General features: G+C 40.2%; 1 protein-coding gene across 9 annotated transcripts in view; it reads left to right on the top strand.

The window, feature by feature from the left end:
- Positions 1-23,526, top strand: part of zc3h13 (zinc finger CCCH-type containing 13) — a 301,826-nt gene that overhangs the window by 70,530 nt on the left and 207,770 nt on the right. For 3 of the 9 annotated variants that reach the window (XM_065254822.2, XM_065254824.2, XM_065254823.2), the window contains exons 3-5: positions 18,737-18,846; positions 18,934-19,048; positions 19,496-19,610. The exons of 1 other annotated variant lie outside the window; for it this stretch is intronic. In XM_065254822.2, coding sequence (XP_065110894.1) covers positions 18,737-18,846; positions 18,934-19,048; positions 19,496-19,610 — 340 coding nt within the window. The remainder of the gene's footprint in view (positions 1-18,736; positions 18,847-18,933; positions 19,049-19,495; positions 19,611-23,526) is intronic. 5 more of the 9 variants (XM_073814421.1, XM_065254828.2, XM_065254827.2 and 2 more) reach the window with 5 other exon arrangements.

Genomic DNA, 23,526 nt, shown 5'->3' with positions numbered 1-23,526 from the left:
ACAGTGCAGGTCTATAGATTATAAATGTGACTGGTGTTATAATGGTTATTATGTCTATTAGATAGAGCAGAAGCAAGGAAAGTGCCTCTCTATTTCTCTCTTGCCAATTAAAAAAAAGCTAAATCCACTCATTATTTCAGATTCAAAAGTCTGCTTGCTGTCCCAGTGACAGGGGACTTTACATTACAGCTTTGCGTTTTGTAAATCTTGAGTCGGCTTGAGCTTTGCTCGTTCAGTGCAATAGATTTTGGAAAATATATGGTTTATTTATAATGTTAGAAAAGAGCCTGTTTTTATCGCCATAGAAACCGTCGGCATGCTGAAACTGCACACGAGCGTTAGCACGGTAGCGCTCACGGTCATTCTCCGATCGACTCGGGTTTTACTCGCTAATCAGACTCGGGACCCGAAGTAATTTAACTTTGACTGACCTGGACCTGACTGACCATTTCAAATACAAACCCGGAACCATACGGTCCGCGGGTGCTCTGTGAAGTTCTCTAATGGTAAAACTCTGCTCAAGTTCAGAAACATGAAGGATACAATGTGACACGAGCTTGTTCGCGTCGCATCCCAATTCATTGCGAAACAGAGAGCACGTGAACGGACACCGAGCTCATCATGTCGCACACAATATGTCATTATTAAAGAGTGTCATCATCACAGAAAGACAAAATTTGACGCCAGAAATACTTGGGCACTTGTTAACTAGGCACAGCACCCATAAAGTCAATGTGTGGGAAACACTGTGACAAGAGTGTGCAGGCGTCAGAGTGAATACGACGCAGCGTCATCTATGGGAATACTGAGATAAACTCATTTCAGGACAATAGTAAAATGGCATTACAAAAAAAATGTATGAATCGATTTTTGGAATTCTATGAATCGATTCAGAATCGGCAAAGCTTGAATCGCGATTCAAATGTGAATCGATTTTTTTGCACACCCCTACTGTCTGTAGTGTTGAACACTCTCTTTCCATGCTGAACGCCATACCTCTAACTTTGTGTTTCGGTAGTTTCTTTCCATTTTTCTAGCTACTTTTTTAAGGGCTGCAGTATGATGGTCATACCATGGAGCTGGCGTTTTTTCTTTGATTCTCTTTTTTCAAATGGGAGCAACGGCATCCAACATGCTAGAGCAAATGTTGTTCAGGTTTTCTATTATAATATCCAGATCTTCACGGTTATCTGTAGGGATGCTCCGATCGATCGGCCACCGATCGTAATCGGCCGATAACGGCATTAAATGACGCGATCGGCACTCGCTAAATTTGCCGATCTCATGAGCCGATCTTTCTGTTTACTTTTGTCATAATAGTGTTCCTGATGCGGCTGCAATTAGAGACCATTTTAGACGGTGCGAGCATTTTGTAACCCGTTGCTCGTGTGATGTGCAGATTTGGATCTCTCTCTCTGCCTTTACAGAGATATGCGTATTTTCTATGAGGACGCGCTCCGGTCCTCAGCGCGATGCGTCTTCACATCCCTATCAAACAGCGTATACAACACACATCTATCGCGGACAATTGCATCCTCATGCCGAAAGTTTATTACTTGCATTCGTTTTAAAGTTTTGAAGGTTTAAGGTTCAGTGAAAAACTGTTGTACTTCATACGAATGCGTGTATATTTAATTCATACAGTAAAGACTGTGAAGTGTTTTATTTTAATTACTTTTAACAGACATAAACCTTTTTAAAGGCATATTACATTTCTCTTTGCAAGAAGAAATACAGTCTTGTTCAAAATAATAGCAGTACAATGTGACTAACCAGAATAATCAAGGTTTTTAGTATATTTTTTTATTGCTGCGTGGCAAACAAGTTACCAGTAGGTTCAGTAGATTCTCAGAAAACAAATGAGACCCAGCATTCATGATATGCATGCTCTTAAGGCTGTGCAATTGGGCAATTAGTTGAATTAGTTGAAAGGGGTGTGTTCAAAAAAATAGCAGTGTGGCATTCAATCACTGAGGTCATCAATTTTGTGAAGAAACAGGTGTGAATCAGGTGGCCCCTATTTAAGGATGAAGCCAACACTTGTTGAACATGCATTTGAAAGCTGAGGAAAATGGGTCGTTCAAGACATTGTTCAGAAGAACAGCGTACTTTGATTAAAAAGTTGAATATAGGGGAAAACCTATAAAGAGGTGCAAAAAATGATAAATGATAGTCTGTTCAGCTAAAATGATCTCCAATGCCTTAAAATGGAGAGCAAAACCAGAGAGACGTGGAAGAAAACGGAAGACAACCATCAAAATGGATAGAAGAATAACCATAATGGCAAAGGCTCAGCCAATGATCACCTCCAGGATGATCAAAGACAGTCTGGAGTTACCTGTAAGTACTGTGACAGTTAGAAGACGTCTGTGTGAAGCTAATCTATTTTCAAGAATCCCCCGCAAAGTCCCTCTGTTAAAAAAAAGGCATGTGCAGAAGAGGTTACAATTTGCCAAAGAACACATCAACTGGCCTAAAGAGAAATGGAGGAACATTTTGTGGATTGATGAGAGTAAAATTGTTCTTTTTGGGTCCAAGGGCCACAGGCAGTTTGTGAGACGACCCCCAAACTCTGAATTCAAGCCACAGTACACAGTGAAGCATGGAGGTGCAAGCATCATGATATGGGCATGTTTCTCCTACTATGGTGTTGGGCCTATTTATCGCATACCAGGGATCATGGATCAGTTTGCATATGTTAAAATACTTGAAGAGGTCATGTTGCCCTATGCTGAAGAGGACATGCCCTTGAAATGGTTGTTTCAACAAGACAATGACCCAAAACACACTAGTAAACGGGCAAAGTCTTGGTTCCAAACCAACACAATTAATGTTATGGAGTGGCCAGCCCAATCTCCAGACCTTAATCCAATTGAGAACTTGTGGGGTGATATCAAAAATGCTGTTTCTGAAGCAAAACCAAGAAATGTGAATGAATTGTGGAATGTTGTTAAAGAATCATGGAGTGGAATAACAGCTGAGAGGTGCCACAAGTTGGTTGACTCCATGCCACACAGATGTCAAGCAGTTTTAAAAAACTGTGGTCATACAACTAAATATTAGTTTAGTGATTCACAGGATTGCTAAATCCCAGAAAAAAAATGTTTGTACAAAATAGTTTTGAGTTTGTACAGTCAAAGGTAGACACTGCTATTTTTTTGAACACACCCCTTTCAACTAATTGCCCAATTGCACAGCCTTAAGAGCGTGCATATCATGAATGCTGGGTCTCATTTGTTTTGTGAGAATCTACTGAACCTACTGGTAACTTGTTTGCCACGTAGCAATAAAAAATATACTAAAAACCTTGATTATTCTGGTTAGTCACATTGCACTGCTATTATTTTGAACAAGACTGTATTTGTTGTGCTTATTTATTTGATTCTCTATTAAAACAATAATATACCTAATTTATAGTTAGTTTAATTTCTACAAATGGTATAAACTCTGCTAGATTATAGATAAAAGATTTCCATTCCACTGCCATTCTGTGATTGGCACTGATTGGCGATCGGCAGATGTTTCATTTGAGACAGGTCTGGAAGAGTGCTAATAAAGCTATCTTTAGTGGTGGGAATTATTGTTCTGGCTAATCTGTAGCATGTTGTAGACTGAGCGGTCCTATCTAGAAGTATTGTGTATGACACAAGGCAATGGTCTGAAACGGCATCGCTCTGGGGTGATATTTCGATGTCATTAATATTGAGTCCGAGTGACAGAATTAAGTATAATGTGTGCTTACGAGTATGCGTGGGCCCTGACACGTTTTGTTTAATACCAAGAGAATTTAGAACATCGAAAAACGCACGACCTAATGCATCTTTTGGGTTATTCACATGGATATTAAAATCACCAACGATAAGAGCTTTATCTACAGTGACTGTAAGCTCAGATAGGAAGTCTGCTATTTCTTTAAGAAAATCTGTGTGGTGGCCCGGAGGCCTATATATGGTAGCTAAAATGAACGAAAGCTGTTTGTTGATACGATCAGTTATTTCCATATTTAACAGTATTATTTAGAGCCCGACCGATTTATCGTTTTGCCGATTTTATCGGCCGATATGAGCATGTCGCAGATATATCTGTATCGGCGTATAAGCCGCAGATATGCAGCCGATATGAACGTTCCCTTCAGAAAACATTAAATGCCATTAGCACCCTATTGGTTGCTAATGGCGACCCAGGTCACTCACTGTAGTGACACCAGCCAACCCCCCTTCACTTCAGTCAGTCTCTCAGTTCAGGTGGCGGCAGTCATGTGGTGTCTTCACAACATTTTACACCTGGTATTAAGACGCACTTTGGTCGATTGGATTATAAATGAATGAGAGAGACACATTCCTGTTTACATTTTGTGTTTTTAATCAGTTTCTTTTGTCCACTTGCGAGTTGTTTAAAACACAAGCGGAAGAAATGACGCGAGGCGGAGAAAGGACACGCTTAAACTGACACGCAGTCTGTGGGAGTACAGCTGCTTATGTTGTTACTGAACATGCTCATTTCAAAGCAATTGATTAAAGCTCACGTAACACACGCTGTTTCTGCATTTCTGATATTAATCTGGAGTACCTATGGAGTAGTATGACATCCTTTATATCTCTGAAGAGTCTTTAGTTTAATCAGATTTATAAAAGAAAGATTAGCTTTACCGAATCTTTCCGATAACGTACGAAAAAATGAAGGAGGAGTTATAACACGGGAGGAGCGAGTACGAGTCATGCAACACTATACAACACTGTTTTAACTTATGATTCACTACATGTTCGTGTCATTTATATAATATACACGCGCCTATTTCCAACATAAGACAGAAGTCTTACTTACCACGTGTAACTCGTCATGAAAATCCACCGCATCAAACACACACGTAAAACTCCGCTGCTAATCCGGATAATAAACTATATCCATTGTTTCCATAAGGCTGGATGTCTTCTCCTTACATCCAAAAACACACTTCTTGTTGTGCCATTGTTGACTTTTGAAATTAAACAAAGCTGAGTGGCGTGATAAGCTGTTAGCAAGCTCTAGCGTCTCCCGCTGACTGACGGCTGGGCGGGGTTTTCCGGGGGAAGTTTTCCGGCGGAAGCCCATATAAAGAAGTGATACGTATCGAAAACCGCTGAAACGTCAGTTAGAACCGTAATCGAAAAAAATTAGCCGAAACTTGTACGAACCCTGGCGAAGTGCATTCGGCACAGAAATACTCTGAAACACGACCAACTGCATTTTTGACACTTTGCCTACGTTTAGCATGAGGAAACAACTCTATAACTGTGTTAATAAGTCAGAATGCTTGAAATACCATTAAACCCCCCCTTTAAATAAGCTCGTGCAACTTTACACCCTCGCTAAATAAGAGGCGCAGAGCAGACGCTTTAGTTTTATAAAAGTTTAAAGTCCCAGCAGAACAGTGTGGGTTCGTGTTATAAAAAGATTGTGCAGTACATTAAACATAAGCCTACATCAGTATGTTGTCAGTAAGTCCAGCATTGACGTCTTAACCGTAAGTTTCTAATTAACTCTTTCACCGCCAGCGTTTTTAAAAAAAGTTGCCAGCCAGCACCAGCGTTTTTCATGATTTTCACAAAAGTTTAATGCCTTCCAGAAAATGTTCTTCTTTAAATATATAAACATACAATATACCAAATGAAAGAACAGACCCTCTGCTTTCAAACAAAAGAAAACGTTTCATCTTACCTTTAGTGGTTCTTTTGCAATCAGCTTTTGAATATGGGTAGGACATGCAGCAGCTTGCCATAGGGCAATACTTCCGGTTTTAAAAAGTTGCAGAAGGGCGCCACCTGGTGGATAATAGCGGTATTGCGGAAAGACGGAAAATCTCGTCATTGGCGGGGAAGCATTTTCTCTTAATTGACGAGATATCTAAAGAGTTAATTTGTGAAGTACATAACTTAAAGCTTATAAACAATGACTTTATAAGTTTTCATTTTTTAAAATAAGCCCAATATAACATTATTCTCGTCAAAACTGACAATGATTTAAGTTATATGTATTTTGTTTTGTTTGTGTTTTAAAGTTATTTATAATAAGTCAAGTTTACTGTTTTGTGCACTTATATCAGAATCATTTTGGATAATAAAGTTTATTGTTAACTTGTAAAACACACCTGCCTATATTACATATCTTTGTCACGTTATTAAGTGTTTGATCACCGCATTTGTGAGTGATCATTGCAAAAAAAGTATTTATACATAGTATATTCTGTTAATGTATATAGTGTATACTTTATACAGTACTGTAGTATAATATACTGTAGTATATGTGTACTGTACTATAATATGCACATAAAGAATATCGAATATTGAATATATCGTTATCGGTCTTTTTTTACTCCCTAATATCTGTATCGGCATCGGCCCCAAAAAATGCATATCGGTCGGGCTCTAGTATTATTTCAAACGAATTAAATTTTAGTTCGGATTTATGGTTTACTTTAAACATTTTGTTGTATATTGTAGCTACACCACCCCCTCTCCCTTTTAGACGAGGAACGTGTTTATAATAATAGTCTTGTGGGGTGGATTCGTTTAAACTGATGTAATCGTCTGCTTTAAGCCAGGTCTCTGTTAAACAGAGTGCATCTAAGTTTTGGTCAGTAATTATTTTATTGATAATAGGTTCTTTATTGGTAAGCGATCTAATGTTAAGAAGGCCGAATTTTAACATTTGAGTTTCATCTGTTACTGTATTGTGTTCTAATTTTATGTTAATAAGATTTGTACGAGACGAGGTATACGGTGCTCTGTATTTATTTGTTCGAGGAACAGACACAGTCGAGATGTGTTGGTACTCTGGTAAAAAAGTCTCTATGTGCTGGGATATATGTGATCTTGACATGTCAAGGCAGCTAACAGACTGATGGGTAAGCCGATCTGTCTGTTTCCTGACCTGGGGCCTCATTTATAAAACTTTGCGTAGAGTTTGCGTCAGAAGTGGCGTACGGATAAAACATAGGACGAGTGTACGCACAGAAATAATCGGATTTATAAAACCGTGCGCACGCACATCCTACACTTGAGTGGCAAACGGTGGCAGACTCCGTAAATGCTGTAGCCTCACAACCTCGGACCGTGGCCGAAATAAAGAAATGGTCGGACATCAAAGTCGAGGCACAAAAACGTCTAGCACTCCATCGCCAGAGTGTGTCTGCCACGGGTTGGGGAAAGGGGACATTGTTTAGCGCAAATATAATTTCTTGTTGCTTTCTGAATGGTTTAGACATACGCCATGCATTGTTTTATCAAAAATAAAACACAGTAAAGGCATATGCATGAATACCATAATTCCGTAGATTATGAAGATATGGTTTACTATGAAAACAACTTTCCCCAGTGGACAATTAATACATCTATCTATTTATTTATCTATCTATCTATATATCTCCTTAATTATCTATCTATCTGTCTATGTAATTGCATCTATATCTGCTCCGCCAGAATATCAGTTTTGTACATTATTTCGTTCTGTGAACTATATTCTTTATGAGGATGAATTGCACAACATGCCAATATTATTGCAGAACATATTTCACTTTTCTTTTAGCAAATATATATGTGTTCATTTGAATTTCTGTTGTAATTTTCGATATCTTTATTTTTTTGTTTCACTGCTGATCGATCAAACGGGTGTTCGTGTAAGGCTGTTAATTGTAAGACTTTTGCTTTGTGAAGTCTTCATGTTATTTATGAGAGGCACTGTTGTCACTTTCACGTGTTTCTTCCATCTGCCGACTGTGTCGCCATTTCTCATTTCACCCGTTTTTGTGCGTACGCCTGGGTCAGAGCTTGCGTGACGGACAGCACATTTTCCCGTCAAGTTTGCTTTTTATAAATAACAACTATTGCGTAGAGAGTGGCGTACGCCTTCTTTTGTGCGTACGCAACGTTTATAAATGAGGCCCCAGGGCTTTGGATAGTCAGACAATATCAAAAGATATATCAAAAGATATATCAAAAATGCGCACCGTGCACATGGATCATCTCTTTGACGCACACGCGATCACCGGAAGCTCGCTCTGCGGACCAAAGCGCGAAAATAAAGCTTGAAGGCAAAAGAACGCATCCTGTTGAATTCCAGAAGTCAGACTGAGCTGAAGCGGGCAGTATCACTTAGTGCTCACACATGCAGCCATCTCGCTGTTGTGTTTGTCACATGACAGCTGCAGTTTTGGCTGCGTGTGTGAGGAGAAAAAACACAGACGTCCACAGGGAGGCAATGGAAACGTGCGTTGCACGCACAAGCATGAAATGTGTCACTTACAAATCTGGGATGCGTTCATTCTTAAAAGTATCGATACTAATACATTTAGGAACCGTGGCGTTATTTATTTTCGAGAATCGTGGTACTTTTGTAGTATCAATGCATTGTGCGACACTACTATGGACCTTTTTTGCACAGAACGGGGAGGGGCAGCAAGAGTATGACGGCGTCTATACGACACACCGAGGCAGCGTGAAAAAATGTGTGCGCAAGGCAGCATGGGGAAACCCAGGCTAGCTTTTAACATAAATTGTCCACAGAAATACCACATAAGCTTACATACATAACTGATGGGTAAATATCACTGATAGCACTACATTCAGATAAACTATCATGTAGATAAACTAAATTCAGAACATCTCGGATAAACATCTGCAGTGATTAGTTATATAAAAAGCTGTTTTCAGATGCCCAACGACTGATCGTCTAGCTTCTGTTTATAACAATGTTTAAATGCATTTCTGTAAGTGCGTATGAACTTTAAAAACACATGTAAGCTCATGTAAGCTCTGACAAGTTGTCCGTGTGCAGCACCGCTCGTGCAGTTGAGTTCCGCCTTTGGTTCTGATAATAAGGTCACGTTATCATTAAGAATCGATTCTTGACATTTGTAAATCGATTGAGAATCGGCCACGTCTGCATCATGATGAATCGAAGAATCGATTTTGTCCCACCCCTATTGGTGGGGGTGTTGGGCTGTGACGGTGGCAGTTTATAGAACTTGTGTGTGGGCGCGCACTTCTCTTTGGGTGTGCACATATGAGCAGACATATGTGTATCGGCGTTTAAGCCGCAGATATGCAGCCGATATGAACGTTTCTTACAGAACACATTAAATGCTTTTGAATAATGTAAGTACTTGTTTGTCCAGCAGGGTGCCCCCTATTGGTTGCTAATGGTGACCCAGGTCACTCACTGTAGTGACACCCTTTAATCCCCTACCCCCTTAACTTCAGTCAGTGGGTCTCTCAGTTCAGGAGGTGGCAGTCACGCAATGTCTTCACAACATTTTTACACCTGGTATTAAGACGCGCTTTGGTTGATTGAATTGTAAGTGGACAAGAGAGACGCATTCCCGTTTACATTTGGTGTTTTTAATCCGTCTCTTTTGTCGACTTGCAAGTTATTAAAACGCAAGCGGGAGATATGACGTGAGACTGAGAAATGACATGTTTAAACTACGCGCAGTTGTGCACTTGTATAACAGTATATGAGATTACAGCCGCTTGTGTTGTTACTGAACATGCTCATTTCAGAGCAATTCATTTAATAAGCTCACGCAACTTTACACCCTCGCTAAATAAGAGGCAGAGAGAAGACACTTTAGTTTTATAAAAGTCTAAAGTTTGCGCCGAACACTGCGGGTTCTTGTTATAAAACGTTGTGCACTACATTAAACATTAACCTACATCAGAATGTTGTCTTCATAATGGTGAGTTGCTAACTAATTTGTGAAGTACACAACTTACTGTAAAGCTAATAAACAATGACTTTATTAGTTTCCCTTTTCAATACAAGTCCAATATTCTCGTCAAAATTGCAAATGATAGAAGTTTTATATATTTTGTTCTGTTTGTGTTTTAAAGTTATTTATAATAAGTCAAGTTTACTGTTTAGTGCACTGACTCATTTTGGATAATAAAGTTTATTGTTATCGTTAATGTCCCTTAAGGGTTTTATACGCTGCTGTTGTGTTATTTGAGCTGTTTCTGGATGAAGGCACACTGCTGACAGCGAGTCGTATAAACAGAGTTCAGGTAAAACTTCCTAATATCAAGTTTAAAACAAATTTGTGCTTAAGGTGCTTGACCAAAACACAAGCGAAACAAAACTAATTAAAGACGCAGAGAATAGCAGCTTTAGTTTTATCAATGAAAACCTAAAGAGAGTGCTGTACACTGTGTGTAAACGCTTGAAGTCAGAAAAAATTTAAAACATTGTGCTCAGTATTTCAGATTAGAGGCCAAGAAGGCCAGTTACAAGTGTTTGCCAAATGATATCTTCAGGGTGCATAGAGACATTTTGTAGTGATTACAGCACAAGAATGTGATTTCTTTACTTAAGTCTGTGTTAAAGTAGCCTAAAGCTTTTACAACAATTTTAGTGTATATTTATATGGGATGTAAACTGTATGTAAACGGTATGTAAACGGATAAGGAGATTAAACAGGTTCTGTCGCTCAGGCATCGGCTGAAGGACGGCCAGTAGATCAGTGGTGTGTTGACCTCCACGGCAGCCGGAACTGGGTCTGTTTGTCTCAATGTCCTCGGGTTCGAGGACGGGCAGGGAGAAACAAAATCCTATTACCGTAGGGGCCGTTCGCATGTAATGCTGGTGTCACACAGTGTTGTTTTTTTGCGACCGCAGTGAAGGTGATTGATTATATTCTAAAATGAATTCTCTAAGATGCGAGGGTGCTAGGCCTTTTAAGGCTTTGTAGTTGATTAATAGTATTTTAAATTGTATGCGATATTTGACTGGTAGCCAGTATAAAGATGCCAAAATTGGGATTATGCGGTCATACAACTTAGAACGAGTTAGCACCCTTGCAGCGGAAGTATCTCTGTCTTATTAGAGTTTAGCATAAGGAAGTTATGAGCCATCCAGTCACTTATATCGATAATACAGACCGTTAGTTCCCTTTCGAGAGCGGTCACTCGACATTGCGTCCGCTGACGCTATGGGGAAACTCCTCCCTCTTCCGGTTTCTGAAGCTTTTATTGAACAACGCCAGTGTTCTGGCCAATACCGCCCATGACAGCCTTATAGGGGCGGGACTTCCGCTACTATATAGCCTGTTTAGGCGGCAAAATACTCAGATTCTTTCTCTTCACCGTGACTGAAGCGTCTCGCCGTAGATCGTCGCACTTGTGAGGGACGCAAGGATCGCGTCCCTTACCTGTGTTCCGGCAGAATTTTACAAGGATTTTGAGCTTCGCTCCTCGAGTGAAGGACCGTGTATCTTATGGACTCCGAGATATATCGAATAACTGCGTTCTCGGCAGCAAACCGCCGCCGCCAGAGCGCCGTTGGTGGCAATGCTGTCAAACTGAGGAGAACGTCGCGTGCATTCCACGGTAACGTTACCCGCCCTATTAGCCTCATACCCCAGGGGTATCCAAAGGTTACGGACGCGGGAAAGAGACAAGGCTTCCTTTCCCCACCTACGCAGTGCGGAAAATGCCACAGTGTGCACAATGCATTTACCGTTGCAATACCCTCTCATATATGTTTGTCCTGTACTTATAGCGCGCTTCGGCCGCTCCCCTTACATGATTAGACCCCCACCCTGGTGTCTGCTTTGTAATTTAACGCACTTCGGCCAGTGCTAGCATGCACAGACCCCCTTCGGGACAGGTCGCGTGCGAGCACAGCCATACTCTGAATGTGCCCGTTAAACACGCGCTGCAAAGAAAAAGAGGGGAGGATAATGTTGGGTTTGATCCTTCGCACTGAGTAGCGATCCGTATCAAAACGCAATGCACAACTCACAATGCTCAACCCCGCTCACTATGCATCCGTTACACACGAGCTGCAGAGCAATGGGGACAGACCGATTATAGCGAAGTGTGTTGAGTGTGGCCGCTCGCTTCGCACAGCGATCTGTCTCGACACACACACACACACACACATCTAAGCAGTGCACAATGCATCTCGCACGCCCCCGATTGGTGGCAACGTTGCTATATTGCTATATACGTTGTACATTTGCATTGAATAGAGGCTTATTGTACTACATTGCACTGTATATACATTCGTATATTTATATATATTTATACATTACTCATAGCAGCCTGTACGCCTAGCTATTAATGTATATCTGCATTAAAGAGACTCATTGTACTGCTTGGCACTATACTCATATGTATATTTATATATATTTATACATTAATAGCAACCTACACGGCTGGCTATTAATGTATATCTGCATTAAATAGAGACTCATTGTACTGCTTGGCACTATATATACTCATACGTATATTTGTATATATACACATTATTAATAGCAGCCTACACGCCTGGCTATTTATTGGCATTGAATAGAGAGGCTATCTCTCTCCTCACTCATCCTGCTCTTAGCTCCCTGGCTGAAGGCAGTGAGCCGATGTGGATGTAAACTTTTAGGAGTTATGTTGCTGTACCAACAGAGGATTACTATTGTGCCTTGCACATCCGTGCAGTGTTCGGGCAATATCTCACTACAAACACAGGTATCTGACTCCCTGCCTGCGCGTGGCGAGCTGTTACTAAGTTGTTCATTCTTAAGGAAGTGTCTCTCTTTCTCTCTCTCGGGTTCTGCATCCGACCTTGCACAAAGCAGCAAGCCACTGCAGACCCAGACTTGGTTTTTATATGGCTCTATGTGCGGCAAGTGAGCCAGTGCCCTTCAGCGGATCACTCCGCTAGATGATTCGCACACGTCTGGGTTGTGCACTGTGTGGTACAGTTCAGGAGTTTGCAACATCACTGTACAGCCGTTAATAAACTCTATTAAATGGCAACCTTGCTTCTAAGCACACAGTATGTAACTGGCACCCGACACGCACAGACGACCGGTTACTATCCGTTCTAGTGTATAAGGAGTGTATCTCCTCGCTCGGTGCTATTGCAGAACCAAGCTCTGTTCTTCCATGGCTCTGTGTAACACACCATTGCTTTATGCCACACAATATGTAACTGGAATCCTGTGCGCTGCAATCCGTTACAGAAATGTCCCAGATGCGTGGAGTCGAATCTGCACTTGTATCCTGTATCCAGCCATCCAAGCGGTGAGCTGTGACAGGTTTGATTTGTCAGCAATCAGTGCGTGTCTGAACACACAACCCCTGTGGCCCTACAACAGCCTCTCAGGCACATATGGCTCGCTCGGCGCTATTATGATTTGTCATGGGTTTGTAACATATCCACATGATGGGTGGCTCACACACCTATGTTTAGCAGCAGGCTTGTTCCACAGCTGACAACATATACTATAATAGGCACACACATGTGTGATCAGAGCCATTGCAAACATGTCAATATGGAGCTACAACATCCCGATAGCTCGGCAATGTTTAGCCCATTACCTTACCCTGTACAGCACTCAATTCCTCCCTTGGCTAACGCCGCTGTGATACAGATGGGATAAAATTATGAACACCCGCTTTATAGGGTATTTGTATATATTATTACTCAGAGCGGCTGCCAATTTGATTCGACACAGACCACCCCAGCTGTGCAGACCTGTCGCACAATCGGCGCAGCGCGCCGGTACTGAGTCTGGAGTTTACGAACTGGTAATATAGTTTTTACCTGACGAGAGAGGTAGAACAGCTTGTGCAGCCACTATTCTCTCACCCTAGACTATGACCTCTGTTGTGATAGGAGACTACTTGCTGCGCCGGTGGTGCTTATAGCAGGTTTTATGTAGACCCGCACACATTCACAGGGTGTAATGCTGTTCCCTCTTAGCTGAGCGAAATGCGCATCCTGCTATCTTATTGCCCGTTTGGGATTGTAGCAACCAGCCACAGACACACTCCTTTGATTAAAGTGGTTCTGCATGCGTGCGTGTGAGCATATAAGCACGGTGTACATGCCAGCTTTACGTTTATGTGCTTGGTTGGGGATACAGACACGGGCTTCATGCGAGCCGTCCCTCTCAGGAGCACTCTGGATATGAGTCTGCTCTGAGATATTCCACCCGAGACACTGCTGTGCTGGTGACGAACGCCTCCGTGGTTGACCGGCTTACAAGTTCACAGCGCACTACCTACTGTACCAGACAGCAATTTGCGCCTGCTCTTCATTAAGCAGCTCATGTCCTGGCTGCCGCAAATGCGACACAGACTTAAGGGCTGTTAAGGACTTTTGAATGTTTGAGATTGGTTTGGACGTAATGATGATATTAATCTACTGTGCGTTGGCTTACACAGACTGGACGGGGATTGTGCACCGACTCAGCGAAGCATTGCGGTGCACAGATTTGAGTAAGCTTCACTGGAGCTGCTCTTCACTGTTCTCACGGCGTGTTTTAATACATCCCCATAGCGTCAGCGGACGCAATGTCGAGTGACCGCTCTCGAAAGGGAACGTCTCGGTTACTATCGTAACCTCGGTTCCCTGAGAGACGGGAACGAGACATTGCGTAAGCCACCGTGTCACTGCTCAGATCAACTCTACTGTTCGTTCAATCGAAAGAATCTGAGTATTTTGCCGCCTAAACAGACTATATAGTAGCGGAAGTCCCGCCCCTATAAGGCTGTCATGGGCGGTATTGGCCAGAACACTGGCGTTGTTCAATAAAAGCTTCAGAAACCGGAAGAGGGAGGAGTTTCCATATAGCGTCAGCGGACGCAATGTCTCGTTCCCCTCTCTCAGGGAACCGAGGTTACGACAGTAACCGAGACGTTTACAGAACTAGTGTGTTTCGCTAGGATGAGAGATGCAAAGCTGGGTATCATCCGCATAGCAGTGAAAACCTATGTTATGTTTTCTTGTGATGCCTCCTAGAGGGAACATATATAACGATAACAGGAAAGGACCTAAAACTGATCCCTGCGGTACGCTGTATTTAATCGGGGAGTGATATGACTCTTCTTCATTTACATAAACAAAATGATAACGATTGGTTAGATACGATCTAAGCCATGCTAACGCCTAACCACTGATGCCAACATAGTTTTCTAGTCTATTGAGTAAAATTGTGTGATGACTCAAGATGTTTTTATGGTAATCTAGTATTAAATGTACTACTGGGTAGAGTGGTGGCTGCTTGCTTAGCTACGATGTTTTCCCTAATAACCGTAATTTTGTTAGTAAAGAAGTTCATAAAGTCTTTACTACGGTGTTGAAATTAAGAATTGGTTTCTGTTTGTTTTTTGTGTCTAGTCAGTTTCGCAACTGTACTAAAGAGGAAACGTGGGTTATTATGATTTTCTTTAATGAGCTTGCTGAGATGGGTAGATTTGGTTGTTTTTATAGCCTGTCTGTAGTGTAGTGGCAAAAAAAACAATGTTTGGGTTTTTCCTGTAACCCCCTGTTTTCTTCTTATTGTTTTTAAACCACTTGGAGAATGCGGGTACAGGGTCAGACTCACAGCCCGAATCCAAGAAAATCCAAGAGTGTTGTCATTCAATGATTTATCCGTATTTATTGCAAATAAAATAAAATACAAAAAATAGATGCAAATTGTTTTAAATGTCCTTAAATATGGTTTTATGGCGCTTGGAGTTCAGCTTTTTAATACAGCGCTCCGGTAGCGGGGATCCAGGCCAAGGTCAAAGACTGTATCTGCTGACACGCCTTCTCCCCATTATGCGCTACCCACTCCAACTTATAGGGGAACGCCCTCTTCACCTGTTAAAGGTGCACTTCTCAAATGCAACAAAAAAGACAACTATAAGTAAATTGTAAAACCATAAATAAATTAAACTGTGGCTCCTACATGTAGTGTTGAACACTCTTTCCATGCTGCACACCATACATCTAACTTTAAAGTCCCCAACAATAGGAGCTTTATCTACAGTGACTACTAGCTCAGATGGGGAATCTGCAATTTCTTTAAGAAAGTCTGTGTGGTGGCCTGGAGGTCTGTAGATTGTAGCTAGCACGAAAGAAAGCTGTTTGTTGTTACGATCAGTTATTTCCATATTTAACAACATTATTTCAAATGAATTAAGTTTTTCAGATTTATGGTTTACTTTAAATAATTTATTGTAGATTGTAGCTACACCACCCCCTCTCCCCTTTAAAGCAACACCAAAGAGTTTTTTTAACCTTAAAATAACGTTTCCAACAAATAGTTTTAGTCGTTCATCCAATCGAAACAGAGTAAAAAAGGCACTTTCACATTCGCTTTGTAGCCCTCTATTGGCCAAAACCGCACTAAAGAAGTTTCCAACCGTCGGGTCGCGGTTCTGTAGTTCGAGTGAAAACTACAAAAACTTGCAAAGAGCAAAAACTCTTTAGTGTTGCTTTAAGTGAGGTTCATGCTCATAAAAATAGTCTTGTGGGGTGGATTCATTTAAATTGAGGCCCAGCATCACCAGCAGCAGGGTTTAAATTGGGCCGGGGCCATCCGGGGCTAAGCCCCGGCACATAGGCTGAAGGTCTCGCTCTGCTCTTGCCAGTGTACCAGCTGCGCTTGTGCGCGTGCACTCGCTGCGCTGGTGCGTGTGCACTGACGTGAAGGGAATAATGCGTTTCCATTCATTATAGGGCATACTCACCAACGCAAGTTTAACGATTTGCGCGAACAGATTACATACAAAGTCAATGCAAAGATGCAACCAGGCGCGTCCTCGCACAGGGCGATGCAAATGACTCGAATTGGGCGAACACGCGCTTTCCCCTTTAAACGCGTCTTCGCGCAAGTTATGCAACTCAAGCGAAAAAACTCAGAACTTCAAGAACGCGCTCTCATGCAGGATCATTTGACGAGAGAGAGAGAGAGAGAGAGAGAGAGAGAGAGAGAGAGAGAGAGGGGGGGGTAAGAATGGTGCCCACGTCGAGAAAACTTAATAGAAGACTAGAAACGTGTAAAGGATTAAAGTATTTGTTGTCACTCATTTAATTACAGTATGTTAACTGGATAACACTGGATATAACTCGTTGTTTAGGCATAGTTTAATAAAATAATGTATTTTGATTACACAAATCAAACCTAACTATATGATTGTTTTACTAGCTGCTGACCAGCATAGGGAATCTCTATGGCTAATTTATAAGACATGTAAGAGTCTTTTTGGGTATCTTATGCCTAGAATTATTCAAGGAGGTTGATTCTTTTAACTTCCTTTAAAATGTGATCAGTTGTGCATAATGACATGTGCAACAAATGGATATAGGGTGTCAAACTCATAGATTTGCATCATTTAAATTTCAGATGCTCTTTTTAAAATATTTGGGGTCAACCTCTGGCACAGATTTAAAGCTGAAACTTATCAAATCCTATCAGAGGTCCAGAATGTCATTGAAACACACCAGTGGCTTTGCTGTCATCAGTATTAAACAGGTTACCCCTCGAAGTACCCCTTCCCGCAGAGCCCCCCCACATAACAAATCCCAATTTAACCCCTGACCAGCAGTACAACTTGGTGGCGCCAGTGCCACCCCTCTAAAATGTTAGTCTGGAGTCCTAACGTATCTGTCCATTTTGCATAAGTTCTTAGTTTTCTGACATATTGTAGTAATGTGTAATGGTCGCGTGACATTCAAATTAAACAAGTGTCATTCAAATTATATATATTATATAATGGTTAGTGTTTTGATTTTTTTTTCCAAAATTAAGTATTTATATTTTATGCTTTACTTGTAATAATTTTTTTCATCATCTCGCGTACAACGTGCAGTGCCCCTGCAAATATCCAGGGGTTCGCCAACATCAGTTTGGGAATACCTGCTCTGAGAAGGATGTAGATGTCAGACCACTTGACTGGTGATAGAAACCGGTAACACATTACATAACACTTTACAATAAGGTTATATTTTTAACAATAGTTGATGTATTAACTAACAACGAACAATCTACAGCATTTCTACAGCATTTATTAATCTTAGTTCATGTTTGTTTATTTTTAAAATCAAACATTATATCTGTTAACATTAGTTAAGGCACCATGAACTAACATGAATAAGTACTGGTATTAACAAAGATTAATAAATTAAAAACTATATTGCTTATTATACAACCTTATTGTAAAATATTACCAAACAAACTAGAAAAGCTTATCTGGTTAGTGTTAGTGAAGCGGTCAGCGGCCTTTCTGCCTCCACCTAAAAAGTCACAATGTTTACTAAAGTAAAAAAGGATTTATATTTCTAAAGCTGGCTAATTTGATAAACTGTTGGGTAGTCAAATCTTATCAATGCATCATATTCTTACAATTCACATCAGACTAGACTATCTCCGCTTGCTTTGTGGACAATGAAGGCCTGGGCCCGGTTGCATAAAGCACCTTAAGTTTTTCCCTTAAGTATAACACTTAAGGGGTAAATTCCCCTTAACTACTGTAAGAGAATAATTAAAGTATTTTGCATATAATCCCTTAAATAGGTAGGTAAAGGTAATCGTAAAGTGTTTCATGACAGCGACCCCGGTTTGTTGTTATAAAATACTATTGTTGCCATGGAGACGCAACAGAAAAAACTTAAGGGTTTTTCCTGCAACACCCTTAATTTTAAGGGAAACATAAGGGTGAATTTAAGGGAAAATTACACTTAAGGTGCTTTATTCAACCGGGCCCTGGACTCTGCCTTCAGAGGATGCAGCCACCATTTGAAGAATCCAGGCTTTGAATTGGGACACAGCGATACCGATTTGCGGTCGATCGATCTGAGCATCCCTAGCTTGTGATATCCGTAAGTGCTATCTAGGTAATTAGGTCACTGGTTTTTGAGACCGCCTAAATTCCTGTTAAGAGATATTGTAAAGAACTCAATACATTAGATTGACTTGCATTTGGCTTGACCACAGACCCATTGTAGAAACTGGTTAAAGACTGGAAACTGCAGTTATGGCAACACATGTCGGTACACACATGGAACTCCATCACAAGAAAAAGGCTTCTCTACAAAATTTAACAGGTGTTCACTGTTTAATATTCTATTGAAGACGTTGCTTGGAATGTACCTGATTAAATACCAGGCTTGACTCTCAGTGTGTGTTTTAAGGTCAGCAGAAAGGCCCACTGGGGATCTCCGGGAGAGGATGAAGAATAAGAGACAGGATGTAGATGCTGACACTCAAAAAAGAGACACAGACAAGCCCACTTCCCCTACAACCAGAGTATGCTCCTCTGACCCAAATGACCTACATTTTGTTGAAATATTTGTTAGATGTTGTTGGTCATTAAATGTCATATTTCATTAAATATGATATAAAAAAACATTCAGAGGTGTTACATTACAGTGGCAGATAAGTTTAAGCATTACAAAAGTTGGCTTTAGACATGAAAGTTTTGCTTATTTTTATTTCCGTATCATTGAGCGTATTTCTACTACTGGCCTAAAACCTACAGCAATGCCTATTGCAAATATGTTTATCTTATCCAAGGAGTCTTGTACAGAATTTTGTATTCCACTTTTATGTTGGTCTATATGCACATGCAGATTGATGTTTAGCTTTTGCATTGTGCTTTGCAGTTTTTTCGTTGTCTTAAAACATTAAGGTTTTTCACATATTTGTACTTAATTATTTAAGGTTTGTTAAAAAATTCTGTTTGTGTGCCTCTAGCAGCAAGATTCATCAAAAATCAGACAGAGAGAAAAAAAAGAAGATATCAAAATCACAAAGGAGCATACACCAGCTAGTGAGGAGGAGACGGTGGATTGGGAAGCCAGTCGTGAAGGTACAGAATAACTAAATTACAAATTAAAAATTTTTCTAACTTAGTATCTTTGTTTTGTTTTCAGCACAAATATCTAAAATTTCTTAAATTAAGATGCATTTTCTTGATGAGAAAAATTACCCTAAGAATTTTTTATACAGAAAATATTGAAATTTAGTCAATGTGTGCTTAAAGGAATAGTCTACTCTTTTGCCATATAAAACTATGGTATTACCTTAACCTAGACGAATTAATACATACCTATCTTTTTTCAATGCGTGCACTGTACAGCGCGTTATGAATGTGTTAGCATTTAGCCTAGCCCCATTCATTCCTATGGTACCAAAAAAAGTTTTATTTTGTGGCACCATACTTACTAGTATAACTCCTCATGGAACAGTCTTTAAATAGGGTAAACACGGAAGTGTTTGGTGGCTTCCCTGTTTGGTACCATAGGAATGAATGGGTCTAGGCTAAATGCTAACACATTTACGACGCGCTGTACAGTGCACACATTGAAAAAGATAGATATGTATTAATTCGTCTACGTTGAGGTAATAACATAGTTTAGTATGGCAAAAGGGTAGACTATTCCTTTAAAATAAGCAAATCTGCAACTGAGGTAAGAAAAAATCCTGTAATAAGTTCACTTTTTCTTAAAGCGGTCATATTATGAGATTTTTTTTAAGATGCAAGTTAAATCTTTGATGTCCCAAGAGTGTGAAGGTGAGGATTTAACTCAAAATACCCCACAGATAATTAATTACAGCATGTTAAAATTGCAAATTTGTAGGTCTGAGCAAAAGTGAGCCGTTTTTGGGTGTTTCGTTTAAAATGCAAATGAGAGGATGAAGTCCAAACACTGATCATGATGATGGTGATTTGTTGTAATTGAAACTCAATTGTGCTGTCAAGTCCTTCTTTTCTCCCTCTTACTCTCTGAACTAAATGGCAGTGCTGTGGTTGGATAGTGCAGATAAAGGGGGCGGTATTATTATAATTCGCCTTGCTACCTACCTCACAAAACAGGCGAAATCTGAACGACCTAATTTTTCACATGCTTGCAGTAAATGGCTTACCCAAACAAAGTTACTGGGTTGATCTTTATCACATTTTCTAGGTTGATAGAAGCACTTAATTCAAGAAAATATTTTTGCTTGTTTTAAGCACAAATTTACTTAAAGCTCCCATTCTTTCTGTGTTTTTGAAGCTTTGATTGTGTTTACAGTGCCCAATATAACATGTGTTCATGTTTTATGTGTAAAAAGTTTTTTTTTTTACATAATTTACTTATCTGTATAGCGCTGTTTTCACTGTCCTCAAAACGGACTGATTCCTTGTTCTATGAAGTCCCTCCTTCAGAAATGTGTAACGAGTTCTGATTGTGTAGCTTGTTTAGCATGTTGTGATTTGATAGCAGCTTAGCTTGCCGTTAGCTTAGCTGGCGACTGACGTATTCCTGTGGGCGGAGGTTAGTAAAAAAACTGTTCTACTGACGTGATTAAAGCCGGAAATGGAGGGCTGTAGTCTAAACCGGCCATTCGCTGTAGGCTTTGAAAGGTGAATTCTGTTAAAGAAAATAAATCTAACTTTGAGGTTTATCATTTTACAGGTATTATTTATGCTATTATAGCAACATTACACACTAACTAGGGTTTACATGACCTTTTAAATGTATTTTTTTTATCTAAAAACAAGACTTATTTTCATAGGTCATTTTTGCTTCTCAAGAAAATACATCTTGATTTAAGAATTTTTTGATATTTCTTCTGAAAACAAGAGAATTTTTTGCACTATCCAAAAACTAGAGACGCACAGATTGCAATTTTCTTGACCGATTCTCCTGTAGGTGTGACCTGCCAGTTTTTACAATTCTGATTTTCTTTCTAAGAACTATAATAATCCACTTTCTTTACTGGTGACGATTTCGCTCATAGAGCAAATTCATTTAGAAATTCCTTATTTATCTTGGGTGGTCTGTAAATGACTGCATAAACCACAGGGTTAATTAGTGAGTTGGAAAATCAGAACTCCAAAGCAACCACGACGAGTCCCAGTTACTCCACCATGACAAAGGAGGCAGGGTGAATAGACCGGTCCAGGGACAGCAGGTCGGAGGCAGCGCAGAGAGACGGGGCCAGGGACAGCAGGTCGGAGGCAGCGCAGAGAGACGGGGCCAGGGACAACAGGTTGAAGCCATCGATACGATGAGTCTGGCGACTTCCAGTAAAGGACGTAACACGCATTTTTTTTTTTTTTTTACAACAAACCTCCTTGGTGTTACTGCACCTTATTTTATTACAAATAAAAACATGTGCATGAACTCTGATCCATGGGGTTTATTAACGGTTTCCCGTTTTCCCTGTCCCTTGTGCAAGTCTTGTGCAAGTCTTTTTCTGCTTCCCAAACACAAAATAAGTGTCATCCAGTCACTTGTCATCCAGTGTTGTATGTCATTGAAAATAGCATATTGTAACGAAGGGGCTGCTTACACAAAGCCAGGGAGAGCGAGAGAATCCAAATGCAGAGAAGTTTTATTTAAATTCCCAAAAGGGCAGGCAAATAAATCCAAAGGGTAATCCACAACGTATTCCAAAAGGCAGGCAAGGCTCAAAACAATAACATGAATACAGGAAACAGAAAACCATGAAACAAGACAAGAACGCTTGGTATGCAGCTGTTACACTAACAGTACTTCGCAAGGTTATGTTGAGATGAACCGGTTATATAGTGACAAACAGGAAGTGTGACATGACATGATATCAAAATAAAAGACCAGAGACATGACTTAAAAATAAAAGACCAAACCATACAGAACACAAGACAAAACCCTTACAGATATTGAAAATATCAGAGGGCCTAAAACAGATTCTTGTGGCAATGCATATTTTACTAGGATTATTTTACTTGTACATGTATATTGAAAATAGCAGAGGCCTTGTAGCAATCCATATTTTACTGGCATTAGTTTTGATGATACACCATTTATATGATAAAAATGATACTGATCAGATTAATTTTAACTTAGTGAGGCTCCGATCGATCGGCCGCAGATCGGTATTGGACGGTAACGGCATTAAATGACACAACTGGTACTCGTTAAATTTGCCAATCTCATGAACCGATCTTTCCGTTTGCTTTTGTCATCATAGGGCTCCTGAATGTGGCTGCAATTAGAGACCATTTTTACTCAGTGGGAGCATTTTTACTAGGGCTGTCACTTTTGTGAAAAAAATCATTTTCGATTTTTAATATATAAGTGTTCATTGAATTGATTGTAAAATCGATTTTCCATGTAAAAGACGTTTCCATTTTCAACGCCAAATAACAGACAAATGTAAAGAGAGCGCCTGAAACGCACAAGTCAGCAATATTTCTTATTCATTGTCATTAAGTTTCGTGCAGAATAAAAAACAGCAACAGTAGTGCAACATTCTCTAAAAAAATATGCAGAGTGGACTGCTGCCATAAATGAAAAACATTACTGCAGGCTTCAACCGGCTGCTTTTATGATTTAGGCAATTCAAAAATTATTTTAAATAATAATTCGATCCATTTCAAACAACTGTTCAAAAATGAAACTTTAAATAGACTTACTTGAAGTTGAGAACATGCTGTGTATTTTTTATTAAACGTAACCGACACTTAGGCGGCACTAGGCAGGCATAATGAAATGCGCAAAAAGTCTAGGGCCATTACAAATTATTGGTCAGGAAAACAAGTCGATCAACATTTTAGGGGTCAAGAGCAGAGCGCTTTTCATTCACTATATGTCCATCTGTTGAGAAGACCCACTCCGACCGCACTGATATACTGTCATAACTCATCATCTCCTGTAAGGTCACAATTTCGACGCTCTCTCGTGTTGCACAGGTTTGACGTTGTCTTCCATTTTCTTTGCAAAACACTAGATGCAGCGATTGAAAGCGTGAAACTA

Source organism: Paramisgurnus dabryanus, chromosome 4 (assembly GCF_030506205.2).
Source record: "Paramisgurnus dabryanus chromosome 4, PD_genome_1.1, whole genome shotgun sequence".
Classification (NCBI taxonomy): domain Eukaryota; kingdom Metazoa; phylum Chordata; class Actinopteri; order Cypriniformes; family Cobitidae; genus Paramisgurnus; species Paramisgurnus dabryanus.
This window is presented reverse-complemented; position numbering and strand designations above follow the sequence as displayed.